Below are 27441 nucleotides of genomic sequence, written 5' to 3' on the forward strand. Positions count from 1 at the left end.
ACCTACATATACCAGTACTTGACACTCACTCATCACACTCATCTCTCTCACACACACACACACACACACACACACACACACACACACACACACACACACACACACACACACACACACACACACACACACACACACACACACACACACACACACACACACACACACACACACACACACACACACACACACACACACACACACACACACAAGCGCACACGCACACAAACACACATCAAGTCTTTCAATGATATTCTGATTGAGGAAAAACCACATACTAACATCACAGTTTTACAGACACCAAAAGTACGTTACATACAAAATATCAGAAATATTCCAAAATATACAGTTATTTACAGCTCAAGTATGCACCCTGCCACTGTTACTATACTGTAGATACTCAGTGCGGATTTGACAGAATGTACATCAATATGTACAGATTAAATACATTGTCTTACTAAATATATAGCTATGGTTCTGTCACATAAAGACTCTCTTTGCACATGTAAATAAATTCACTAATACTCTAAATTTGACATAATCCCGATGATTCAACTGAGATGATCTCGGAGCAATTTTAAAGCATGTCTACAATACATATTGAACCATGGACAAGAGCCCCTGGAGTTGTTATATAGCTTTCCTGACCATTTGGTGTTCACCAATTGTACACAATGTTCCTGGTTAACTACTGTAGGTCCAGTAATAAAAACGATTACACAACATTACACATACTGTATTTAAACATTGTAGCATTTCATTTCCATAACGCTTCCCAGTTATGGGCATATACAAGTGAAGTGGTAACTACCTGGGGAAAGGATGATCATTTATGTAAACTGGCAGATTTTTTAAATATGTGATGGACGAGAACTGTTAAAAATAATGCTGTTTCCATACAAAATTTAGCAACTCAATGAATGGGCACTGTGCTTTCTTTGTGCAAGATCAATGATAACTTAAGTGGTTCATCTCTGTGGCTGGTCATCTATTGAGCCAAGGCTGGAACTCAGGCTTTGTAGCTGGCAATCTGGCAGTGCCAGACATTTCTTTAATTGCAATTCCATCCTTGTAGTAGCAGCTTACTGTTCTGTGTGGATCACAACACATTCAATAATTTGATCCGCCACTGACAACTATAAGGATGCCGGAATCAAAACATTTACTTTTCAGGAAATACTACACGGTCAGTAATAGCACACAATCGACCCAAACAAAGTGTGTGCTGACTTGTAAATTAGCCCAGTGTCACATCCATTGCCACATAAGTAATGTCTTGTGTAGCATATAGCTCATTTGTGCTTCTTTTCCTGTGCTTTCCCTCATGTGCTTTTCATTTGAACTCGAGCTGCATTTTGTTTTGTAGTTTTTTGTGTGCCTTTCATAGACTGTTCAACCAGCTGTTCAACCATTGTCAAGATCACAGCACAATGCTTGAAAATGTGCTTATCTATCTAACTATCTATCTATAGTCTATGTATTATGAATCAGGACATTTCTGTGACAGTGCATTCACAACTAATGCAATAAAACGCCAGGCAGGCTAAAATTCAATCACATCTGTGCTTGACAGACAACTCCAGGGGCTCTATGTAATTAAAGTGCTCAAGTGAATAAGACAAAACATTGGTCCAGACTCCACATGGTAACACTACAAAAGGACTACTAAAGCATAAGGCCAACATACAACACAGATGCTGTTTAGGCACCAACAGCACAACAGACAGTGCTTCATCTCTAGATCTTACACATAAAGATCTCGTACTTGATCTCACACTTGGCTCAGGGAGGGGCTAGAATGACTGCTCCTTCGCTGGCCAGCAGAGACATCCTGTGGTGAAAGTTGTGTACTGCAGCTCCCACTGCTCTCACAGTAAAAGCCTGTGTTAATTTAACTTAAACAGGCCCAAATGGACCTGTTTTTACACTCTCAATGTTAAATTAACACTGATGATTTTGTTGTGCATACACAAACAAAATCCAGAAAAGTTTTTTTGTTTTACATTACACTTTACACATTATAGCTCTAAAAACACGATATCATACAAGTTTCCACATTGAAAATAATCAGGCGATAAGTGGTTTTCATACCCCAGGACATATTCAAGTGTAGATTTTAGTGCCTATAATCAGATGAGATTTCTGTAATTGCCCTAATTTGCGGAATGTACAACAATAAACATCTTGATTCATCCGCTGTGGGATGAAATATGAGTAATAGTCCACAGAGTGGCTTGGCAGTTCCCTTTTGTTTACAGCCACCAACCACTACGTCAGTTTACAGTGACAACACAGATACTACATTATAAGCCAAATGTATACTTTGTCGTACAATGCTGTCGCGTGCCGAACATAGCTGGGCTATTTTCAGCGAGCGGCGCCGTTGCGTGACAGAGTATGAATTAAGTAATAGAGCGCTATCATTACATCATGCCTCAACGTGTTACTGAAAGAACAGCATGTGCCGTGCAGGTGGGGAAAGACAAAGGCAAGGAGATGCGTCTCTCCACCTCCTCCTCCCTCTTTCCCTGCACATCACTGGAGAATTCATCTCCATGGTGCGTTGCCACGGCTTCCCCTGGGTAACACAGATCTATTTTTAACTTGTAGGGTCACTGGTAGCATTCTCTCAGCAGACACACAGGCAACACAGTGCGCGTGCACACACACACACACACACACACACACACACACACACACACGCACACGCACACGCACACGCACACGCACACGCACACGCACACGCACGCACACGCACACGCACACGCACACAAGCCTGAATCTGCCTGCTGATGAAAGGTTAACAGCTCTGCTTATCTCTACCCAGGCAGAGCCTGGTAAAGCATTGATTATAATGGGGAAAGCATCGTCTCGGCCAGTAGCGGCTGGAACAGGGCGACGGACTTTCAAGTCCAGTCCACATCAATGATTCGCGATGCAACAAAACCGTTGCAATACGTTGCGGAGAGTAATTGTAGAGGTTTGAATTGCCCCGTTGCAGGTCGGTGCAATTTGGGGATTATGTTGCTAGTGGATGCATGTGGTTGCAGGTTGCAACTCGTTGCATCGCAAATCATTGGCATGGACTGGGCTTAGAATCAGTCGCTCTTCTACACAGGATTATTTGTTGATTGTTTGTTTTGAATGCAATGTGCTCCTCCGGGGTAAGGCTCAGAGTTGTGGAGCGGTGGCTGTGCTTGTGATTTCGTGGCAGTAGGTAGAGAAATTGAGCGTGACTATTAAACCCTTTGCCACCTCGTTGTGTGCTACTGTATGATTTGTCATGTTTTGCACATGATTTACATTGACATCTTAAGGGACGTTGACTATTGCACAACACATATATACAGTATTCTACATGGATGGGGAGAGTGGGGCTAGAAGGAGATCCACAGCTTTGCAAGGACCGTACATTGATGAGCTGTTATTGCTATGTATGACACCTCTACTTAAATCTTTAAGCCTGATTTATACTTGGTTGCACTTTGTGTCTCACACCGAAAATTGCAGATCTACAGGCCCACATCGAGTCCCAGCACGGTAAGTTGTGAGCTTCTAAATCTGCTATTTCTGGTGTGAGAAACTGCTTGTGAGACACTGCTTGTGGGACACTGCTTGCCAACTAAGTATCAATCTGGATGTAAGTTAAAGTCACTTTGTAACACTGTTTTGTGACACTGCATAATGAAATTAATGCTTAAAAGTACAGTATACTGTTGGGGAAGAGTTTGTAAGTTTTCATATACTAGATGAGTTACAATGTGCTTGGATCTTGCTCAGGTACTTGACTGATGATCGGTCAGAAGATTAAGAGAGCCAAAGCAGATCTTCCATTAGATGGAATAAGATGAGATGTGATTGGAGTCTCCTTCCACCTGATCCCCATAACTACACAGTAAAGTTAATGTAACTGGATAAATTAACATTGAGGATTTTACCGTGTAACAACTCTCTGTAAATGGAAACAGAATATTCTGCAGACCCTCTCCAAACCAATCCCATGAGGAGATTCTCATTTAGGACAACATTAAGTGTTGCAGCGTTGGAGACACCTTTAACCTTGGGCAAGCGCTTGTAAACTCAAAGAGCCATGTGACCTCTGAAGGATGGATGCCTTGGCTTTCTCTCTATCTCTCTCTCTCTGCTGTCCATCTACAGTATGTCAACTTCTAAGACGTTGACAGAAAGACATCATCAGAAAGCACTCACTTTCCCATAATCCATTCATCAGAGCCGGGGCCACCAGGCAGCTGTTTTAGGGGCTGAAGAAGTGAGGCATGTCATAAAAGGGAAACATTCGGTGAAAATAGCCGACAAGCTCACGACACACTGCAACGCGTTGTGAGCTTGTACATTGGCTATTTTGGGCAAAGAGATTTGGTGCAGAGGGAAAAAAGGAATGGGCCCAGTACAGATCCCTGGAGGACACCGGTCAACGAAGTATATAGGGTTTAAGTGGTTTAAGGGGTAACAAACGCTGCAGCAATCCTTAGTTATGAGATCTTTTCTCTCTCTCCCTCTTTTATCTATCTCTCATTTTTGCTCTCTCTCTCTCTTTTCATCTCTTGCTCTTTCTCTTTATCCATCTATCTCCCTCCCACTCTCTGTCTCCATCTCTCAAAGCGGGGCAGGGATTTAGCAGACAGTGGATCATAGCTCAGACTCAGGTGAGCCGATGTTCTGGTAGCCCGTCTTGGTGCTGGTGCCATAGTTGGTGTTGGTCATCTCCTGGGTGCCCCCGGGGCCCAGGTATTGACGGTGGGGGGGCATGGGGGAGGGGGCTTCGCTGGGGCCCTTGCCGAGGATGAAGCGCTGCTCGTCCACCTCCTCCAGGTTGGAGATGTCCTTCATCATGCCTTTGCGGTAGGAGACGGACAGCTTGTTGGAGCCGTCCGACCACAGGTTGAAGTGGCGGGCGATGAAGACAATGGGCAGCGGCAGCAGGGCCGACACGATGAGGGCATAAGCCATACCGAGAGCCCAGGGAGGGTAGCTCATGAAACGCTCCGCCCCCTGCCAGAGACAGACAGAGAGAGAGGAGACAATTGATTAATTGCTGCTATTTGTCTTAAAATGTTTTATACCAAGCTACCCTTGCCTCAGTGGACATACTGTAGGAACTATTCCTAACAGCAAAACATTTTCATGGTTTTGTAAGCTAGTTTGGTAACACTTATCACACTTTTTGCGAAATGGGGATAGACTCCCGGGTTCTGCTCACGACAATAAGCCTCCCGGACTTACAACTTACTTATAAGTGCCCTTCCCATAATACCAATAAAAAAGAAGGAAAAAAAGGGCAAGTCAATAAAGCTTTTTTGAATTGAACTGAATTGAGACAGGGTGGAGGGATAGGGGGAAAAGAAAGAGGAATATAATATAATAAAATATAATAAAGAACATAAAAAGTAAGGAGCGCACATTAAAAAGATACAAGTGCCACTATAAGTCATTGAATTGGAGCCAGGTTTGAACATGGAACTGGCGAGCATTGATTATGGAATAGTCTTTAAGCTCTGGGATCGCGCTTTCTCTCTCTCTCTCTCACACACACACACACACACACACACATTTGAAATATTTATTTATAATATATTGTCCACATAAACAGAAGTACAAGAATGCCTTGTACAAAGCACATAAACACTGCCAGTGCAGTCAGATAATGGGAAAACAGACGGTTACAAAGTGCACATAAGGCAGAATATTGTTACATAAAATAATGTTGGCATACTTGTCAAACACAGCAGACAACAATCATGAGTAAAGGAAACAACGCCTCCTCCAAATTGAGCACACACACACACACACACACACACACACACACACACACACACACAGTTAATACAAGCAGGTATTAAGCAACTGACCTCTGCCTCCACCCAGGCATTGTAGCCTGCAGGGCTGACAGCCATCTCAATGACAGTGGCAACAATGAGCACCACCAGGATGGCTGGGGACACGTATTTCCACATGTAGAAGTAGAACCTGTAGGGCGTGAAACCCAGCATGTCCTCCAGGTCCTGCATGAATCTGGAGAGAGAGAGAGAGAGAGAGAGAGAGAGAGAGAGAGAGAGAGAGAGAGAGAGAGAGAGAGAGAGAGAGAGAGAGAGAGAGAGAGAGAGAGAGAGAGAGAGAGAGAGAGAGAGAGAGAGAGGAAAGAAGGAAGATTGGAGGGAAGGAAAAACAAGAAGAAAGAAAGAAACATGAAAATAAGAAAGGAAGAAGGAAAAAAGAAAGGAAGAAAGAAAGAAAGTCAATAGACTCAATGGAGACTCTTCCTCCGAAAAAAGAAAAAAGATCTTTCCCTAAGGGGTGAACTATCCCTTTAAATATGTATAAATCTAATCCAGTCTGGTCCGGTCCAGTGCCATTACCTCTTAGTGCCGTAGATCCATGCCACAGAGATGTTCTCCAGGATCACCACTATAGTGAGAGGCAGACCAGCTGAATAGTCATCAAACATGGCGACAAAGTAGTTCCCTGAGCGTTGCACGAACAGCAGGCCTAGAAAGAAGGCTATGATGCAGCATCCCACTGAGGGAGAGAGGGACAGAACATGTTATGATGCTGAAAGCACCATCATCTACACTACACATTCTTTACGGTGCCAAATTGGAGAAATCTTACTTCACAATCACCTACTCAAATCAACACGTATACTGTACATTTCTATGAACTTTGAACTTTGGAGATACGCTAGCGCGTTTTCAATGGATGAAATGGTTAGTAGAGGGCTACGCTTGGCTATGAAAATGTTCTGCAGGTCACACTACATATATAGCGTAACATGGTAGAACACACCACTGTTAGCTTGTTAGCGAATGGGAATGAAGGGAGATGAGTGAGGTTGAACGTGGAGAGACCATTTGACTTATGTGGGTGTATGCATGCATTACCTTGTTAGCGAATGAAAATGGGGGGGGACTGGAGAGAGTGAGGGTGAGTGTGTACACTGTAGCCTACCCTCCTGCCTGCCGTGCCTACCTGAACTAACGCTGTGCTTGATTTCAAATGTATTACAAACAAAGTGTTATCCACTACATTCATGCTGTGACATGATATCGTCCTCACCACAGAGAATCTCCTTGCGTATCTTGAAGGCGTCCAGGATGGGTGTGGTGATGCCGGTCATGGTGCCAATCATGCTGCCCAGGCCCAGATTGATTAGCATGAAGAAAAACATGACCGACCAGAAGGGGCTGGCAGGGAAATGAGTCATCGCCTCTGTAAAGGCGATGAAGGCCAGGCCAGTGCCCTGCACCGCCTGAGGGAGACATAATATTATATTTAAATCTCCACAATTGGGCATAAAAGGGACACAGAAGGACAGATAGGTACAACGGGTATTCTGACAACGGAAACAACTGCAATTGCATAACTGGGTGAGGCATACATTTCCAACTTGCATCATTTACGACGATCGTTTCCGAGTAATCGTAACAAAACAATTCAATTTATCCCCTGAGAAAGCGGGCAGGGTCTATTAGCCAGTGGTGAAAGTGGGCCGTTCCGGAACACCGTTCCGTTAAATGATACAGGGGCCGGAACGGCGTACCGGTAAGAAAAAGGGGAAGGCGGTTGTCAAAATCCCATATTAAATAACCTGCCACAAACGCAAGAAGAAAACATAATCTACTAACGTCAGATTAACATACCAAAAGTGTTATTAGTTAAGTTTTCTAATGAAGTGCTTCTGAACTGTTCCAGTGTGTTTGTGTCCGTAATCCATGCCGTTTTCGGCGTATATTTATTCCACAGAGAGAAGTTTCATCACTCGCACGAGTTGCGTCAATGTGACAGACGGGACTGGGAATGGGATCCGTACACTTTGCAGGGTGGAGATCCGGTATAGAGCGGATACGGAAATGACTTTTGTCCGTGTGTCCATGTGTGTGTGTGCAAATTACCGGATACAGTAGGCGGGCTCTACGACAAAATAAAATTCCACCAACGTTCAAAACATGTGAAAACTGCAGTATAAACAGACTGAGAGTGCTCTTTTTTGTTTTCTACTATGAGTTTTTATTTAGTTTTTGTCATATTTTTTGTCGACAAAATTAACACTGCACAAAATTACACTCCTGCTGACCTTGTTGAGCTCATCCTCCAGAAGACAGGCGTCCAGACCCAGCTCACCAAAGCTGCCCTCTTTGACCGTCTTGATGACTCCGTACATCTCGGCGTAATCCTGGGTGGACAGGTGGGAGAAGTTGATGTGAGGTGGGATGAGGTCTCGGCTTAACACACCAGTGTTCAGGTAGCCCAGTATCCTCTCTGCGTTCCTGCTCAGAGAAAGTCGGAGAAGGCGAGGGGGGGGGGGATAATGCGTCATGGTTATGGTACAAACACTTGCTCTATAAGGCACAGCAGTGGCGGTCATTTTGTGGTGCCACCGATAGAAAACCATAGTTATGATATATCTAGAGAGCGGACGGCCCCGCCACCAGCTATTCATTTGAATGAAAGTTGCTCACCAGTGCATGAAGCACCCGGAAGAACACTCTACTTCAGCATTTTCCTTGATTTGAGCACCAGAATTTGGTCAAACGGTAGAAGCATGCGCAGTAGCGTTTTAAATGCGGCAGCTTCACTGGGGACTTGTAGAAAACCCATTCATTTTCCCATAGAGATTTCCGAAAATATTGAATTATTTTAAGCCTGGAACCAAGCCATCCAAGCCCCTGGTGAATCATGACCATAAAACATTAGATTTTGTGTAAAAAAATATTTGAATATTTAATTATATTACATACTATTCTCCCCAATGTAGTCATTATGCCAATTCATTCCTCCCTCCCCGGTCCCCACACACATTTTTGTGTATTCTCACTGCTATTGTATCCTACTAGCTCACCCATAGACATATAAAGGTAGACGCCTCCTTCGGCTCTGAGGCGTGCGTATCTCGGCCGTGCTTCCGCTTCATCAGGTCAAGCTGGAAACTTCCGTGTGTGCAAGTACCCCTGCGGAAGAGCCTTGTATTGCGATACAGGTCGCTCCAATGAACCGCAGAGGCCAATGAGGAGGTATCTAGGTTTCTATATCTATGGGCTCACCTGCCAGTGAGGGGCCCTAACCGGGAGGAGGCCTTCGTCCTACTCCTCCCGCCCAACATAATGCAGTTTAGGAGGCCTTGGGCTAAGTGTGTAGATTTCCCATATTCAAAGTTGTAAGCAAGGAAATGACTGTAAGCCCAGGGATAACATACCCGTAAACTCTGGGCTAATAGGTCTTAGCCCAGGGCTGAGTGTAGTGTGGCTATTGCTATTGCTATTGCTGAGTTCCAATAATGTATAAATCATAACATATTAACATTCTGTTCCATCCGCTTCTCATTCTGTCTGGGTTTAAAATGCAAGCCAGGTGACCATGCACATTTTGTACTACAAGGTACTCACTCGACGACACATTTCTCATTCATGATATTGGCCTTGAAGCCCAGCACAGCAAACACCACGAGCGTAGCTAAAATGGAGGTGACGAAGTTGATGACTGAGACCAGCGCTGCATCGAAGTGGCAGTTGTTGTCTCGCTTGTTGTAGCTGGAGAACGCGATGACACCTCCAAAGCCCAAGCCCAGGGCAAAGAAGACCTGAGTGGCTGCTTCTCTCCACACCTGGGGTTCCAACATCTTCTCCAGCTGAACAGAGGGAAGATTGAACAGAGAGAAAGGGTCATTTAATGGGAACAATATTACAGGAAGGTCAAGAGTTATGGTTGCTTTTAATTACTTTTGGATTTGGGACAGCAATATCACTCGCGTTCAATTATTTACAATGTATAATTATGTATTGCATAACACAAATCCATTGAAAGGTCAATGCTTCTCTCACAGATATACGGTAATGCTCAGTGTCCACTTTATATGCAACTACACAAATCCACCACAGGAGGGAGACAACAGCCAAGCTTTCATCATACCATACAAAACTGATAGTAATGACACATTTTCCTACAAGCAGCTCTAAATGAACGATTAAGCACAGATGCTGAAGCTATCAATCACTCACGCCTTAATTCCTTGCAGAGTGTCAGTTAAATATGTCAGATCTCGATTGAGTTTGTTAGCGCAAAGTAATTAATGGATTGATGGACTACATCTTTTCAAAGCATACTATGACTGGACAATTCATGATCAATAACCATATAATAATGTATAATGATTCCCATTTCGATATCCAATATCTGGAAAACTAATCCACATTTAAACATTATATTTCAAGCTGAAAATAGTCTATATACAAAACACCCTCACCCTCTCTACACCCAACAGAGAGATGTAATTGAAACTGTAACACTGCACTGCAGATGTAGTTATATTGTATTATCATACTCTACTATACAAATTGGTTATAACATTTTATTCATTAAAATGATTATGGATTGCAGTTTTAATATACAATTCAAAGCGTAATTCTTCCATATCACTTATTGTGATTAATTACTGTGATCATAGCGATTTTCAGGATTGTAATTTTTGCCTTAACAATGCAGCACGGAGTGATTTCATAAGGAGAGAATCAGCGAACTGTAAGGATTTTACTACTATACAATGTTTTGTATGTACAGACATGGCACTATAAGGGAACATCTTCCCAAGTTATACAGAGGCAGCCTTGTTTAGCTCTGGCACTGACGGAAGGTACAGTAAACACAACCCTCTTTCTTAAATTCCACTGAAGATGGACAGTTTGTCTGTTGGCTGTGTTCTTCTCACCTTAGGAGTGAACATGTGAACAACGCCATCCACTGCTCCCTTGAGCATTAAGCCTCGAACCAGGAAACAGAAGAGCACAACGTAAGGGAAGAGAGAACTGAAGTACATCACCTGAAAGAGAGAGAGAGAGAGAGAGAGAGAGAGAGAGAGAGAGAGAGAGAGAGAGAGAGACACACACACAGACAGAAGGTCAGAGGGAGAGGGAGAAAGTCAAGCACATCAGACACTGTTGCCATGGTCACCAACCGTCTGCAGCCTCACACATGGCAGACGCAGATGAACGAACACCCCACTCACGCACACTGTTGCTCTCCGTCTCACTCTCTCACACACACACACACACACACACACACACACACACACACACACACACACACACACACACACACACACACACACACACACACACACACACACACACACACACACACACACACACACACACACAGTGAATTGATCACAGGACAGCCAGGTACTTGCTTTGTGTCCTGATATCTGTGGATTCTTTCCCAATGTGGAGAGAAATCCTTTAGGTTTGGAGAGCAGACAAATACTTTATTGTGTATTTTTCTGTAAAAAAAATGTGGTCTGGATGGAGTCCTGCTGTGCTATGTGACTCATTCTCTGGATTGAGATCATAGGACGTTGGTGCAGTTTATTTGCCAACCAAAGAATGTTCACATGCGCATCGCGAGCCAGTCTTTGCTTGGTTCAATGGAAAGCTCATTAATGTTGCATGCCTCTCTCTCCCATAACATACATGAGATCCAAAAATAGAGCAGTGATGAAGATATGCTTCAGCACGTGACCTTTGACCAGCAGAGCATTAGGAAAGTCAAACTAATCCACTGATGAAAATTAAATATGGATTACACACACACACACACACACACACACACACACACACACACACACACACACACACACACACACACACACACACACACACACACACACACACACACACACACACACACACACAAGTTACACGCATGCATGCAATCAAGTACACACACAAACAACCAAAAAACAAACAGACATACACGCACACAATATTTTTTTTATATGATAACTCTCTATAGATGAATGGATGTACTGTAGTATCCTAAACACCCACCCCCATAGAGCTTCCCACAGGCTCAGTCAGAAGCCCCTGTTTTGGGGCTAGGGAAACCCTGTACTGTACCTTCCCCGAGGACTGGATGCCCTTGATGACGGCCAGGCAGACAATGATCCAGGCCGCAAGCAGTGACAGGGTCATCCTCCAGTTCAGGCCACCAGTGTCGTCAATGGAGCTGGTGATGTTGAGGGTCTGGCGGTACCAGAAGTAGGTGGTCGCTGAGCTTTTCTCGCACTCTGGCTCCACGACTAGAACAAGTTGTACGATACAGTACAATAAAAACTATAGAAATGTAACAAATAATCACATATACCAAACAGATAAAATAAGACAACATAAACACCAGACACTTATTTCCTGTAAAGACCCACCGAAGAACATCCAACCAATTGATGCATAAATTATTTTTTTTAACGGTCATCAGACAAATCAATTGCACCCCACAGTCAAGTTGAATCTCATTGGAGCTTCCCAACTGCTTTCATAACAATAAGAACAGCGTGCATGCTAATATGTAACCATGTCACATTCTGTGTGTATCTCCGCCTCTCTTGGCAGGCTACCAGCTGCCGGAAAAGGCTGGTTACTTGCACTGTGGGCTGTGTCGTACCTTCTAACAGGCCCCTGGTAGCAGAGCTGCCATTTCAAATAAAGTACGGAGGCATCCTAGCTCTGGAGTCAGCACTACAACCAACTGTTCTTTCATGCCACGTCTGAGCAAAATGCTGCCCGACTGTGAACCAAGCTGCTCTAATACATGGGTGATTTCTGCAGCTTCAACAGCCGTGCTGAGGAATTGGGGGATGGCTGCTTCTATGGCATGGACATTTTTTGTAGAACTCCATACTGTTTTTAGTTTAACTTTTACTGAGGCTGTTTTGTCTATCTGTCTGTGAATACTGTATGCAGTGGTGGAAAAAGTACTCAAATAATTGTAGTGGAGTAAAGGTACAATATTTGCCTCTGAGATGTAGTGGAGTAGAAGTAAAAGTATAGACAATTGGAAATACTCCAATAAAGTACTTTGTACTTAAGTACATTACTTGAGTAAATGTACTTAGTTACTTTACACCACCGACTGTATGTATGTCTGTGAATACTGTAGGTATGTAGGCTACGTATGAATGTGTGTATGTGTGTGTGTGTGTGTGTGTGTGTGTGTGTGTGTGTGTGTGTGTGTATGTATGTATATATGTGTTAGGTTTTATGCTATTTCTATGCTGTTTTTATATAGTTTTGGAATTATATTTCACCTGTTTACAGGTCGGGGTGATTTATTGTTTATTTGTAAGTGGATGGATCTCCCTAGTGGTTGGTCGAGGTTATTACATCTTTTACGTTATTATTTATCTATTTTATAAGTATACAATCTTTTCTTGCGGTTATGGGACGGGAGAATATTTTGTTATTATAAAGAGAGTTAGAGGTGATTTGTTGTTTAATAATGTGTGCATGTTTCGGCTGGGTTTTAGACGTAGAACAATTTAAAGCCGCTTTTGGGAGGGCATATTTTAATGGACTCTGGAAGTACGTCAACAGTCCTTTATGCGCAGGCGCGTCTTTCCGTTCCTCAGTGCGTTTGTTGCTGTTTAAGAAGCCGGACGATCCATTGGTGAGCAGAGACGCTAGTGTATATAAAAGTGTATAATTGTGATGTAGAGTACTTTTATTATGTTCATTTGTGTGGGTTATACAGTCTGTAATGTTTTCTGTTATTGATGATTGTGTTTGTGTGTGTTTCTGTGCTTACAGTAAAATAACCTGCCAATACTACTGCAATTATTACATCGCCATTGCTTGCTGCTAGCTTGCTGGCTAACCCAGGCTACATGCTAAAGCCTCGTGTGTGGAGTACACGGGCTGGTCATAGAATACTGTACACAGTTTAGGTAGAAGTGTGTTTGTATTTGTATGAGTGTGTTTAGTAAATAAATGAGAAAAAGACAAGGTTGTTATTTATTGGGTTTATTTGTAGTGTGGTTGAGTGGTTTTCACTGACAATCCGGAGTAAACAGTACCCTGTGCGGAGGGGTTTATACAGGTTAATGTAGTTAACCATGTATATCCGTACAGTTATTTTACATAGTGGCCCGGTGTAAGCCAAAGTTTAGCAATTGACCAGCCCGTGCAGCGAGGTACGCACGGCTACGTCCGTTATCGCCAAAAAGATGGCGCTGGCCATGTGAGGAAGAGGAGGGTACGAGCTGCGCCACGATCGACACCCCGCCATCCCCGTGGAAGTCGGTGGTTTGACTGGGTCGAGGAAGGAAGCCCGTCCCTGCATCGCATGGAGAAGCAAGCACAGGCCCATCCGTCGCAGCACCTACACGTCGCCGACATCACGGCACCGCTGCAGACGGCAGGAGACAAGTGGAGGACGCGCGCGCGAGGACGACGGCGTGTTTATCAACGTCCTTTCCCCTGAAATCTGTGCATTGTGTGATAACGTTGCTTGTGACCTTAACGTCGCATGTAACAATAAGCTGGAGACGGTCTTAAAAGAGCCGTTCTCCAGTATTGAACTGTGTCTGTCTGAAGAACAATGTGCATGAAACCTGAAGAAAGAATGCATCCATGCTAGCTTGTTTACATTGACGCTAATGCTAAGCTAACGGGACCAGGAGTGCTAACGTGCTAAGCTAACGCTAATCCCCATTGACTCTGTTGCTTGTTTACATTGACTCTGATGCCAGGAGAGCTAACGTGCTAAGCTAACGCTAATCCCCATTGACAGCAACTATTGTGCTAAGCTAACGTGCTGCTACTAGCTAAAGCTAAATACCTTGAGTGTGTACTGCAAGACGCCATTTTGAGGCAGACGGACGCCATTTTGGATCTGGGGGTCTCTTCTCAAGGTGAGCACAGAAAAAAAGTAGTGTAGGTTGTTTGCACTGACTATTTCGTCCACTGAGCGTCACAATGGCGACACTTGATGACCTAAAAAAGAGGCGAGCTACAGCACAGAGAGAGTTTTCAAAGAAAGCTAATAAGATTGAGGATTCTCTGGATATATTTGCTGCAGAGGTGATAAAAAGCGAACAGAGGGGACTAAGTGCATGTTATGATGTATTGTGGGGAAGTACAGATGACTACCTGGGTGCCTTGGAGGAGGATACAGACACGGACTACAGCAAGGAAGTAGCCGAGGTGAAAGAGAAAGGAGGTAAATGTCGCAAACGATTCAGAGAGACAATGGAGCAACTCAAAACCACATTATGGAGGGACACTGTGTCAGACCAATTTAATAAATTAAAAACCCGGCTCAACAGTGAGTTTGACAGAGCCAAAGGTCTGGCACAGAGCGAGTTAACTCCAGAACAGTACGAGGACGTGTGTAGGCGTTTGGAGACCTCTGTGACGGAACTTGAGGAGCTAACGGACAAGTGGGCCCCTTTTGTCCCCAAGGATGAGGGGGGTGTGTTGAGGGAGAGCCTCAAGGACAATGACCGGGAATGGAAAGAGGTCAGTAAGACATTAAAACGGCAAGTGCGTGGCTTTAGTGGTGGAAGTAACACACCGCATGGGGACGCTTCCGAGTTACACCCTGAGTCTGGGGTCCTTGACCTCACTACGTTTTCCCTTGTTGATGACATGAAAGCTAAAGGAGAGAAGACGTTTTCTCTTGTTGATGGCATGAAAGCTAAAGGAGAGAAGACCAACCCAAGCTTGCCACTAGACACTGGTGTGGCGTCAGGGGGTCAGGGCCACCAGCCTGGCGATGTGCTAGGTGGAGGTGCATCGCTGTTTCATCCCCCAGGCCTGCCACCAATGCCATCGCTGCGGGACGCGAACATGATGCAGGCTGCCCGGGTGCAAGGGTTGTTGAGCAGCGGCGGAGTGGGGCAGGCGAGCGCTGTGCCCGTAGTCATGCCAGGCGCACAGGGCCCCACGATGAGAGCGGCGGCGCCAAAGTTGAAGCTGGTTCCTCTTAGCCTACCCAAGTTCCATGGAGAGAGGAGGAACTATTTCCGCTGGAGGGACAACTGGATTAAGCTGCAGAACCTGGCGGAGCCATCGGGTTTACCAGAACTACAGTTATTTCACTTGCTGGACAGTCTTGATAAAGCGGTGAAAGACGAACTGGGGCTGGATTATTGCCGTGATGCGAATGACGTTTTCCGTAGTTTGGATGATCGTTACGGGGACGTGTCGCTCATCGCTGATGACATCGTCATGGAGTTGCAGGAAATGTCGGTGGTGCGGGGAAATCAGCCAAGAGAGACATTACAGTTAATCCAAAAAGTGGAACGGGCTTTGGATGACCTGACTGACTTGCAGTGTGCGGGGGCTATTAACAGTCCATTGGTGGTCCGTGCGCTGGAAAGCAAGTTACCGCACGAGTTGCAAACACGGTGGCTTGTATTTCAATGCGACCCGCTGAACAGGGTCACCGCATTGAATCGCTTTAGTGGCCTTTTATATTTTCTTCGTGGCCAGAAGATGGTCCTGACGCGGCAGGAGCAGCTGCAGGCTGGGCGACCGGACAATGCCAGGGCAAGTGAGCCGAAGCCTCATAGCAAGCCGGGAGACAAACCGCAGGAGCGGCGTGCGGTTACCAGGGCAACAGTGAGCGGGGAAGAGGGCAGCTCATCGCAGGGCCCTTGTGTGGCTTGCGGAGAGAACGGTCATACTGGGCAGTTGTATCGGTGCAGGACCTTTAGGAAGGGCAGTGTGACTGAGAAGAGGGCGCAAGCAAAGGAAGCCAGAGTGTGCTTTAAGTGCCTGGATCCACATGAGGGGTCTTGCATAAGAAACTTTTTGTGCAGAAAGGAGGAGTGCAAAAGGGGCGAGTCTCCACCGGATCATCACTACATGCTGTGCTTCAAAACGCAACCCTGTAGTGACACTGTGCCCACGGACATTGCAAAGGGGAGTGTTGCTAGTGGGGGTGCTAACGGGGAGAGTAAGAGGAACTCCCGGGGCCCAACGGTGGAACAAGAGGCCATGTTTGCTAAGGCAAACCTGTCACCAGAGCAGTTGGCTGTAGTTCGCAAAGCCATAACGAACAAAGCGTCCTCAACGGTGTGTGCGGACAGTGGGAGGCCAGAAGATGGCCCAGTTCTCCTGATGTTACTTGATGTCACAACTAAACGGGGGGATTGGGTGGGTACTTTGATTGACCTTGCGTCTGACACAAATTATGTTACCCACCAGGCGGCAGAAAGACTGGGGCTGGATGGTGAGCCTGTCACGCTGGTCGTGCATGGTGTGGGCGGGATGGAGACCAAGGTCAAAACAAAGAGGTACTCTGTGGGCCTCAAGGTGGAAATGGAGAAAGGCACTTTGCACAGTTACGACATGATCTGTTATGGACTTGACGAGATTGCCAAGGTGAACTATACAGTGGACTCTGAGCGTTTGGAGGGGTTCTTTCCAGGTGAAGTCCAGCCGGGGGATCTGAGGCGTCCACACAAAGTGGAGATGCTTATTAGTGCCCGAGAGGGTCGTCTCGCCCCTAAATGGATGGGGAGGTGTGGCGATCTGGTGCTATGGGACGGCCCACTGGGGAAGACCGTCAGTGGGGCGCATCCTGATCTGTGCGAGGATGTGGAAAGAGCAGCGCACACTCATTTTGCCTGGTCCATGAGATCGGAGACTGTAAGAGTCAAGATTCCCCAGGACTATCCAGAGCAAGGCAGTGTGAGGGTTACGACTACAGCTGCCTGCAACGCGGAGGTCGTGTCAGAGGGCATAGCTGATCCTGCAGACGAGGCTGCGGAGGAAGTGCCGTTGGAGGGCACGACGGAGGCTGCAGAGGAGACGATCGGGGTGGCTGCTTCTGCAAAAGAGGTTGGGGAGGAGACCTATGCCGGCCCACGCTCTGTCACCATGCCGGCGTGGAGCGCCGTGAATAGCAGCCAGGAGTGCAGGGAGGTGAGCCCAAACAGCATCGTGCTCGGGAGTCCAGATGTGCATGGTCCCGTCCTCGGATGCCCACCCGGACTAGAGGTAGTCAGGAGAGGAGTCGAGGCCGTACCGAAGAGAGGTGGCCTCTGCCTCAAGCTGCCCTGGGCCCTGTCTAGTCACGGTGGGAGGCTTGGAGCGACAGAGATGACTCGAGTCCGGTCTGGTCAGAGTGGGAGGCCAGAGGCGGCGTCTGGCGATGGAACGAAGAAGTTGGGAGAAACGGTTCTCGGGAGCCAGGTGGACCTAGCGAGCAGCCACGCCTTATCGGTGCTGTGTGGGGCCGTGGGCTATGTCCGCAGAATTCTGCACGTCTGGGGGAATGGCAGGACCAGCTCTCGGGTGCGGTGGGAGGCTGTGCCGTCAGTCAAGGAGCGTCAGGCGGCGTTCCTGCAAATTTCTCGAATGAGGGGCCAATCGGAGCCAGAACTCAGGTCCTGGAGGACTCAGTGGACTTTATGGCACCCTACTCGTTGCTGTTGGGGCAGGCGGGACCCATGGGAGATACCCAGGGTTTTGATTTCCACCTACCCTTTCTGTCGACTTCGGGCAGTCCATCTTCGATGGCCAGGGAGTCATCCGAGACGTGAAAGTGCAGACTCGTCCGAGTCTGCCCATCAGCTGGTTTCAGATGAGGAAAGACGGGGTGTCGTGGCCATCCACCATCCTCCACAGAGACGTGCGGAGCCTGGTGGTTCTCATCCCTCTTGAAGACCAACAATAAGTTGGGAAGTCCTCAGTGAGAATACCCAAAAGGACTGGATAATTGTGTGTGTTTATTGTTTGAATACTGACGAAGTTACGTGTGGCCTCTTCGGTTTAGTAAACCTATAGCCCAAGTGGGAGGTGTTAGGTTTTATGCTATTTCTATGCTGTTTTTATATAGTTTTGGAATTATATTTCACCTGTTTACAGGTCGGGGTGATTTATTGTTTATTTGTAAGTGGATGGATCTCCCTAGTGGTTGGTCGAGGTTATTACATCTTTTACGTTATTATTTATCTATTTTATAAGTATACAATCTTTTCTTGCGGTTATGGGACGGGAGAATATTTTGTTATTATAAAGAGAGTTAGAGGTGATTTGTTGTTTAATAATGTGTGCATGTTTCGGCTGGGTTTTAGACGTAGAACAATTTAAAGCCGCTTTTGGGAGGGCATATTTTAATGGACTCTGGAAGTACGTCAACAGTCCTTTATGCGCAGGCGCGTCTTTCCGTTCCTCAGTGCGTTTGTTGCTGTTTAAGAAGCCGGACGATCCATTGGTGAGCAGAGACGCTAGTGTATATAAAAGTGTATAATTGTGATGTAGAGTACTTTTATTATGTTCATTTGTGTGGGTTATACAGTCTGTAATGTTTTCTGTTATTGATGATTGTGTTTGTGTGTGTTTCTGTGCTTACAGTAAAATAACCTGCCAATACTACTGCAATTATTACATCGCCATTGCTTGCTGCTAGCTTGCTGGCTAACCCAGGCTACATGCTAAAGCCTCGTGTGTGGAGTACACGGGCTGGTCATAGAATACTGTACACAGTTTAGGTAGAAGTGTGTTTGTATTTGTATGAGTGTGTTTAGTAAATAAATGAGAAAAAGACAAGGTTGTTATTTATTGGGTTTATTTGTAGTGTGGTTGAGTGGTTTTCACTGACAATCCGGAGTAAACAGTACCCTGTGCGGTGGGGTTTATACAGGTTAATGTAGTTAACCATGTATATCCGTACAATATGTATGTATGTATGTATGTATGTATGTATGTATGTATGTATGTATGTATGTATGTATGTACCGTATGTATGTATGTATGTATGTATGTATGTATGTATGTATGTATGTATGTATGTATGTATGTATGTATGTATGTATGTATGTATGTATGTATGTATGTATGTATGTATGTATGTATGTATGTATGTATGTATGTATGTATTTAGAGATGCCCAGATCGATTGGAGAAGCAATCGGGATCGGAAGATTTTTTGATGGTAGGTTTGAACGTTGTGTCATAAAACGCTTTGTGTGGACACGGACCCTAACACAGCTGTGTTATGGACTCACTGGCTTGGCTTCCATTCCTCCGGATGGGGCATTCAGCCCAAGGCAGTGGGTACTGGAAGGACTGGAAGAAATAGAAGATACTCCAGCCGATGATCACATTGTAATATAGGCCCACAAAACCACAGACCTGGAGGGGTGAGGAATGACAAGAAACGTATTTGGCATACATGGAATGCAAAAAGAAAATCAATATGGACTCAAAAACAAACAATATGTGTATCTTTGCAGTGAATGTCCACCACCGTTAAACCGTCACAGCTCACATGCTGTGCTCCCAGCTTAAGTGTGTATGAATTATTGAGGTGTGTTCCTTCAGCAGCCTGGGTTCTGGCCTTCTATGAGGAGGTATTTATAGCTGCTGAACCTCCCTGTTTCCACATCCTAGACATCACACGCTTCACTGCTCCACACTCGGCCTCCGACTCCTTGCCTCTCTTACTGACTGATGGAGAAGATCAGATTCGGCAACTTAGTCGGTCAATTACTGGATCGCTGACTGACTAGCTCACCAAGTGGCGGTCTGTTCCACCGTCTGACAGACTGACAAAAGCCTTACTTATATTTTATTGTGTGATGGTGACATTTGGCAAAAGTCTTTAGTGTCTGACTGAGCACACTCTGATGAACACACAACCCGCTCACTCCCAAGGCGTCACATTTTGCCACTCTGTCAGTAGCCCTGAAGGACGCCATGTCGACGTCGCATGTTGACAAAACTATGCTAAAACCTAACCCTAATCCTAACCCTAACCACACAAAAATATACCTAACACTAACCCTAACCTTACAATAACTGTGGGGAGAGAGAAGAACAAAGTCAAGAGAGAAAAGAAAAGTCGGTGTGTTTCGATCACGGAAGGTTGCGGTTACTAACTAAGTGCTGCTACCAGATTTGATACAGAGGCAGCTGGCCAATATCTCGATTCAAGTAGTATTTGAAGATCCAATATGTGCGTTTTAGTTTTTGTAGTCCTATAGTGATGCATTAGGGAGTGAAGATGACAGAGCGGCAATAACTGACGCCTATGTGTGAGAATGTGTTGGAATACACAGGACCGGAATGTGTTATCCTTTTAGCATCATTGTATAATCGTACCACTGTACTATTTGCAAACTGTTAATGAAAGAATTCAATCAATCAAAACCCTTAAGAACCTAGACCACTGACCAACAAATTGGATAATTCAGTAGCTGTCTGCACCAATAACTGACCGACATCATCACTGAGTCTACTGCCTGGGTGAATGACCAACCAGATAACAAAATGACTAACTGAAAATTTGACTGTCTACCATGATCTCTGACTGAATGGTGCCACTGAACAGCAGATCGTTAGAGTCAGGAGGCGTTTGCCACTAGATGATGAGTGACCGTTGCTGACTTTTGTATGTTTCTCACTGTCTCTGCAAAGAGGACATGTCTATCTCTTAGACTAAATGGGAAAGGGACTTTATCCACTTCGCATGTCTTGTACTGTATGTCTTCCAAGGGTGTTGTTGTCATAAAGCAAAATGAGAGCTCACGACAGTCCTTACCATCAGGCTGGAGACCCCGATGCCTCCTAATTGTGGGTAGACGTAGTTCCACACCCCGATGCTGCCACGCCGGATTCTCTGACCCACTGCCAGCTCCAGGAAGAACAGAGGGATGCCGATCAGGATGAGGAGAATGAAGTAAGGCACCAGGTAAGCACCTGTGACACAGGAGAATGGAGGGAAAGGAATCAGTCCTTCGTATAGTGAGCAGCCAATATAAAGGAAAGGCACAATTGAATACTGATGAAACACATTTCTATTGTCCTGCATAAACTGACAATTACAATTATACAATTAATACAATTATTTGGCACTACAATGTGTTATTATGAGACAGAAGGTACAGTTAATATGCACATCCAAATATAGGTAACACACATATATTATATTAATATCTATAAGGAAAACCAAAACAAGTATCCATATTTATTGACGAGCACTGAGCACATGAAATGCGATCAAAACCTAATCCTCTGACTCAATGTCTATTTTTGGGATCAATTCTATCTATCCACCACTAGTCTATTTTCATCATCTCCACCCTCCCCTCTCGTAATCTTTCTCCCTCCCTCCCTCTCACTCTCTCGCTCTCTCACACATACACACACACATACGCACGCAACCAAACACTTTCTCTGCGTCCCTTCTCTCGCTCTCTCCCCTCACTTTATCTCTTGTCTTCTATTTTGCCAAAACTGGCCTCTCTCCTCTTCCTTTTTTGGTTTACTGCAGGGGGACAGAAAGCAGCAGGCTCTAACAGACAACACGTCATGTCCATAGCCTGCTTACGTCAAGACATGGAGAGGCGCCATGGTGACAAAATGAATCCAAGGCAGGCGAGAGTACTGGACAGCTCTTCCTCACACGCTGTTATTGTCTCAGGCTGACAACACATGACTCTAATAGCACACCAGGGATGTACCTGAATCAAACATACAGTAGAAAACCTGGTGGCTAAAATTAGACATAGGAAACGGAGGGTGGGGGTATATATGAGAGAAAGAGAGAGAGAGAGAGAGAGAGAGAGAGAGAGAGAGAGAGAGTGATGGGTAATCATAGACACTATAGGACAAGCCCAGACTCGTATGCAGTATGCACAAGGGCTCTTGGTGTTAAAGGACGACTTCACCCATTTTCAACTTATCTTCATATAATTTGGTCCTCACTAATGCTCATGATAAAATGGTGCCATTTTTTTCTACTGGGTTTGTGTCTCAGAGGAGGGCTGTGGATGGTTCAGAAACCGGCCTACCAGTGACATCATCGTAGGCACGATTTATTTTTTCAAACAAGATTTCAATTGTTTTTCTTTTTTATTATTGCAAGAACAATGGCTTCCATTATAGCATGCTAACTGTCCACAGCCCTCCTCTGAGACACAGATCGAGTAGACAAAAAGTGGTACCATATTATAATGAGTATTGGTGAGGACTATTTATATGAAGATTGGTGAAGTCGTCCTTTAAGTTTCACAAGGGATGCATCCGACACTAATAGAGTAAAATCCTGAGTGTTAATTTAACAAAGTGACCCATTTATTTTACTGTGAATATACAGTACACATCCACGTGTTGATGCAGATATGCAAAAAACTCAAAATTTGGCATATGGTTATGCACACAAGTGCATACAAATACACATGCATGTGCACACTTTGCAGTGCTAAATGGTGCATTTATTCAACTAACTTTGTTACCTACAGATGTGCCATTTCAAAACTTCACATGTCCTGCCATCGCCAAGACAGTACATTTTCAGGGGATTCCCAGGGCAATAAGAGGGACAAAGAAGGGCATTTAAAATGCTGAATTATGTTGATGATCACTGCTTTTATGATGCTAATTAATTTGAGCAACAGGTCAAGGCCCTCTTCAAATCACCTTTCACCTCATAATGAGTCTGACACACATTCTTTTGTTCTCATGTATATGGGTGTCTGTTGAAGGGAAAAACGGGTGTGTGTAGTGACAACTTCTTCTCAGGGGCAAAACAGTGCAATTTTAAGGGCAGAACAGGGAAGAAAACATGCCTTTTCAGGGCACTTTCAGGGAAAGAACAGTAACGTGTGAAGTTTTGAAGTGGCACATCTGTATGTGGGGTTCGTCCACTCATAATTCCGACCTCTCATTATTCTGAAGTCCCAATAGTGGGGTGCTCCTTCCATTCCGACATCTCACCACTCCGACTAGTGGCTTCCGCGTGCGGTTAAGGTTAGGGTTAGGGTTAGGTATAGGGTTCGTCAACGTCGGAAAGGCGACATGTCGGAAAGGAGAAATGCACCCCCCAATAGTCTGACAAATGTTAGGTTAGTGTGAGGTTAGGATAAGAGTTAGGGTTAGGGATAGGGATAGGGTTAGTTATAATGGGGCCAGTCGGACCACAGTACATACAACATACGCACAGTATCTCACCTCTTACACTTATATCGTAGTGACACACACAAACACACACAAATCAGATCAACAAAGCCAAGAAATCCACGCTGACAGCTGAATTTCCTCCATCGCCATCACCACTACTATATCTACTGTATGCCAATACAATATGCCTCACCACTGACAATGCTAAGGAGATAAGCCTGAGAAACCGTGCAAGCTAAGCAAATATAAATTAAAATGGAGCCTCTGTGTGTCCTCAGTGCATGCATAACCAACACAATTATACTCAACACCCAGGCTTCCCTCTTCTATCAGAAAAAAGGGGGGGAAATGCTGAGGAAACAAGCCCAGTCAGCCCTGAGATGATTACAACTGATTGCACTTTCCGCTGACATGAGGAGTTGGCTAACTGGCTAACAGTAGCCAATTAATCAAGGAGCTTGTAGACTATTACTGCCATCAGGTGCGACATACTAAAGCCTATACAACTTGTGCTATAACCACGCCCCCCTTCTGTGGCCAACGTGGAAGTGCCTCTGCCTACAACAACTGCTGGCTATTTCATAGTTTTGGACCGCGACAGAGGCGCGCCGTCTCAAGCGAACTTGAGCGAAGTCCAAGTTATGTACCGATAGGGACAGAATAGTAAATCATGTTTTGCACAAGTGTATTGGCCAATCACAGCGTGTCCTTGCACAAGTGGTATAGGTTTTGGGATCACGCCCATCAGGTAGGTGGTCCAATAAATTATACCACCCAGGGGTTGACACTAAGGTCTCATAGGCACTTGGTAAATGGTGCATTTATATAGCGCTTCTATCCGAAGCGCTTTACATTGATTGTGCCATTAACCCATTCACACACACATTCATACACCGATGGCGGAGAAAACCATGCAAGGCACCAACCTGCTCATCAGGAGCAATTAGGGGTTCAGCGTCTTGCTCAAGGACACTTCGACACTAACTCTAGGGGAGCGCCCCAGCCCAGGATCGAACTGGGAACCTTGCGGTTGTCCAGTTCACTCTACCCGGCCACTCTACCCCTGAGCCACAAGTACAGGTCATGGCAAGTACAGGTCATGTTCTACTTTCCCACAGGTCATGCCCACTTGCCCGAACGTTATAGTTCAATTTAACACTTATTTTTTACTTTCAACTTGCGAATTCTGGGGCTGCGTGATAAAAAATGTCATACCTCAATATTTATGCCAAATATCTAAATAGCTATAGGTTCACACGTCAACAGTGCTCTTATTTTACATTCCACAGACCAGAAGACGCTTACTTTCCCATATCTTGACAAAGGGCTCTTATTTTGAAGTACACCGACCGGAGGTCAAGGGTTTACGTTCGTCTGACTTGACACGTGCTAAGCTTTGACAGTTCAAAAATCAAAAGGCAGTACTGGCACTGCTGTTTTGAATCTGACATAAGGAAGGCTTTATAAGCTGCTTGCTGCATTCTTGTATTTTCAGACGTTGGTAAGGGACTAGGGAACCTCTGCACATGCGACAAAAGTCTGCCGTGCGAGTGGAATTCTTTTTTATATCGCTGGTGGGACACAGCTGGTGGGACACAGCCGTGCTCATCTCACTTACTTGGATGAGCTGAAATTGAAACAACCCTTTGTGAGCTTGTAGTTTCTATGGAGTTCCACGTTGAGTGTGTGTGTGTGTGTGTGTGTGTGTGTGTGTGTGTGTGTGTGTGTGTGTGTGTGTGTGTGTGTGTGTGTGTGTGTGTGTGTGTGTGTGTGTGTGTGTGTGTGTGTGTTGTTCAGTGCAGCTATAATTTAGAGAAGAGAAAATGTTGTCCATGTGCAGCTCGTGGAAAAGTGGAGATATTTTACTAAACATACGTTTTCTGCCAGAACTTTCAAATGGAAATGAAACTAGAGGACAATATCTGACTCCAAGTCTTAGGAATGAATTATTGTGAGTACACACGCAGCGCGCAATAGTTATATGCCGCCGAGATCAGTCTGCTAACCGGGTGGGGACAGGACAGAAATGGCTGTGTATTTGGAATACATGAAATGTATGTAATATCACAGCCATTCTAGGGCTAGTGTTTAGACATATATGTTGTGTTTACAGTGAACTAAAGAACACTTGCCCAGTCGGGCAATCCGAAAGCAAACTCCACCTGCCCGAAGGTTTTATTCACCTGCCAGGGGCATTCGGGCAGTCCGTAGTGTCAACGCCTGCCACCTATAGTAAATTCCCCAGTGTTAATTTAACCCTGAGAGTTTACAAATGTAACCAAATGACCCTGAAAGGGTACCAAGTGTAGTAAGACTCGAATTTGAGGAAGATCAACAGAGTGTAACTAAATACACCCTATGTACCTGTTTGGTTCTGTCAACAGTAAAATCTTATACTCACATCGTATAGCGAGACACTGCTTATATTATTTTCTGAAAAGTCTCACAAACACACACGCGCGCACGCACGCACGCACGCACGCACGCACGCACGCACACACACACACACACACACACACACACACACACAAAAAAACACTTGCCTGTATGCCAACTGCATTAGTGTGGGAGTACAGTAGTCAATGAATACAAACTGACTGCACTTCACATTAAGGAAATGAGAGCTAAATTGACTGAAATTACTTGAGGGTTTCTCTGTAATCTGACACAAATCAGCATTGAATGTCAAGGCAATAACCAACACCAGTGGGCATTTTCAATCACATCCCGTTCCAGCAACATGGCACGTGTACAACAATATTCTCGCATTATGCCATCAGTTTTTTATCAAATTAAATGGTTCTGTATAGAACAGGGTCAACCTCATACAGAGGGAAAACAGCTTGCAAACTTCTTAATGAAAACTTACGCTAGGCCCTGGTATTTTTTCTGCCAATTTTACTAGCCTAATAAAAAGTTGAAATTGGCATCTTACAGTACATGTACCCTTACATAAGACTATGTATTGCAGCCTATTTCATACTCATTTATTGATTCAGAAAACCTGCCCATTATACTATTACAGTAGTTCCATGTTCTACACAATCATATACTGTATGTAGGACTAGCTTTCTCTGGGTTTGACATACAACAAATCGCCCTAAATAGAGCAAAATCATCTACAAACATATGCATTTGCTAAGCATAGACCCTAAGCTGTGGACCACCGGATAACCTACCTCCACCGTTCTTCTGGCACAGGTAGGGGAACCTCCAGACATTGCCCAGGCCTACAGAGAAGCCCACCTGGGCAAGGATGTACTCCAACTTGTTATTCCAGGCCGGTCGACCCTCGTCACCATCGGGGTCAGGGGAAGGCAGCAGGCCCTTTCCTGGGGCGATGGCCCCCGGGCTGAGGCCCATGCTCATCTGACTACTCTTATAGTCCATGGGCTGTTCCAAGGCCAGTAGGTCAGCCACTGACTCAGTGATGGGTTCATTGCTGTGCTCCTTCTGGGTCACTTTGCTGTTCTTCGGCATGGCGGCGACTGAGCAACTCCTCAAAAGGGCAGAGGTGACGGAGGGAAAGAGAGGGGAGTCCAAGTGCAGAACGGGGGAGAGGAGGGATGTGGCAATGTTCCAGACAGGTACCCGTGTGCTTTGTCCTAAATCTGTGAGAAAGAAAGGATTGGAAGGTGTCTGAATGAGCAGCTGGCACTTGCATCGTTAGAATAGAATAGAATACTTTACTGGCAATTTTAAAATCACAACAGTGTCACCATTCAAAAACACCAACGTGGCAACACAA

General features: G+C 45.1%; 1 protein-coding gene across 1 annotated transcript; it reads right to left on the minus strand.

The window, feature by feature from the left end:
* Positions 1–4647: 4647 nt before the first annotated feature.
* On the minus strand, positions 4648–27173 carry slc6a17 (solute carrier family 6 member 17; the record flags this gene model as incomplete). The annotated part of the gene is made up of 11 exons (XM_084068065.1): positions 4648–5010; positions 5868–6030; positions 6375–6534; positions 7072–7264; positions 8090–8282; positions 9399–9640; positions 10718–10828; positions 11904–12085; positions 19799–19925; positions 21334–21491; positions 26873–27173. 11 exons carry the CDS (start codon positions 27171–27173, stop codon positions 4648–4650), a joined length of 2193 nt encoding a protein of 730 aa, XP_083924191.1.
* Positions 27174–27441: the final 268 nt, after the last annotated feature.

Source organism: Gymnoscopelus microlampas (genome assembly GCF_963454915.1).
Source record: "Gymnoscopelus microlampas genome assembly, chromosome: 10".
NCBI lineage: Eukaryota > Metazoa > Chordata > Actinopteri > Myctophiformes > Myctophidae > Gymnoscopelus > Gymnoscopelus microlampas.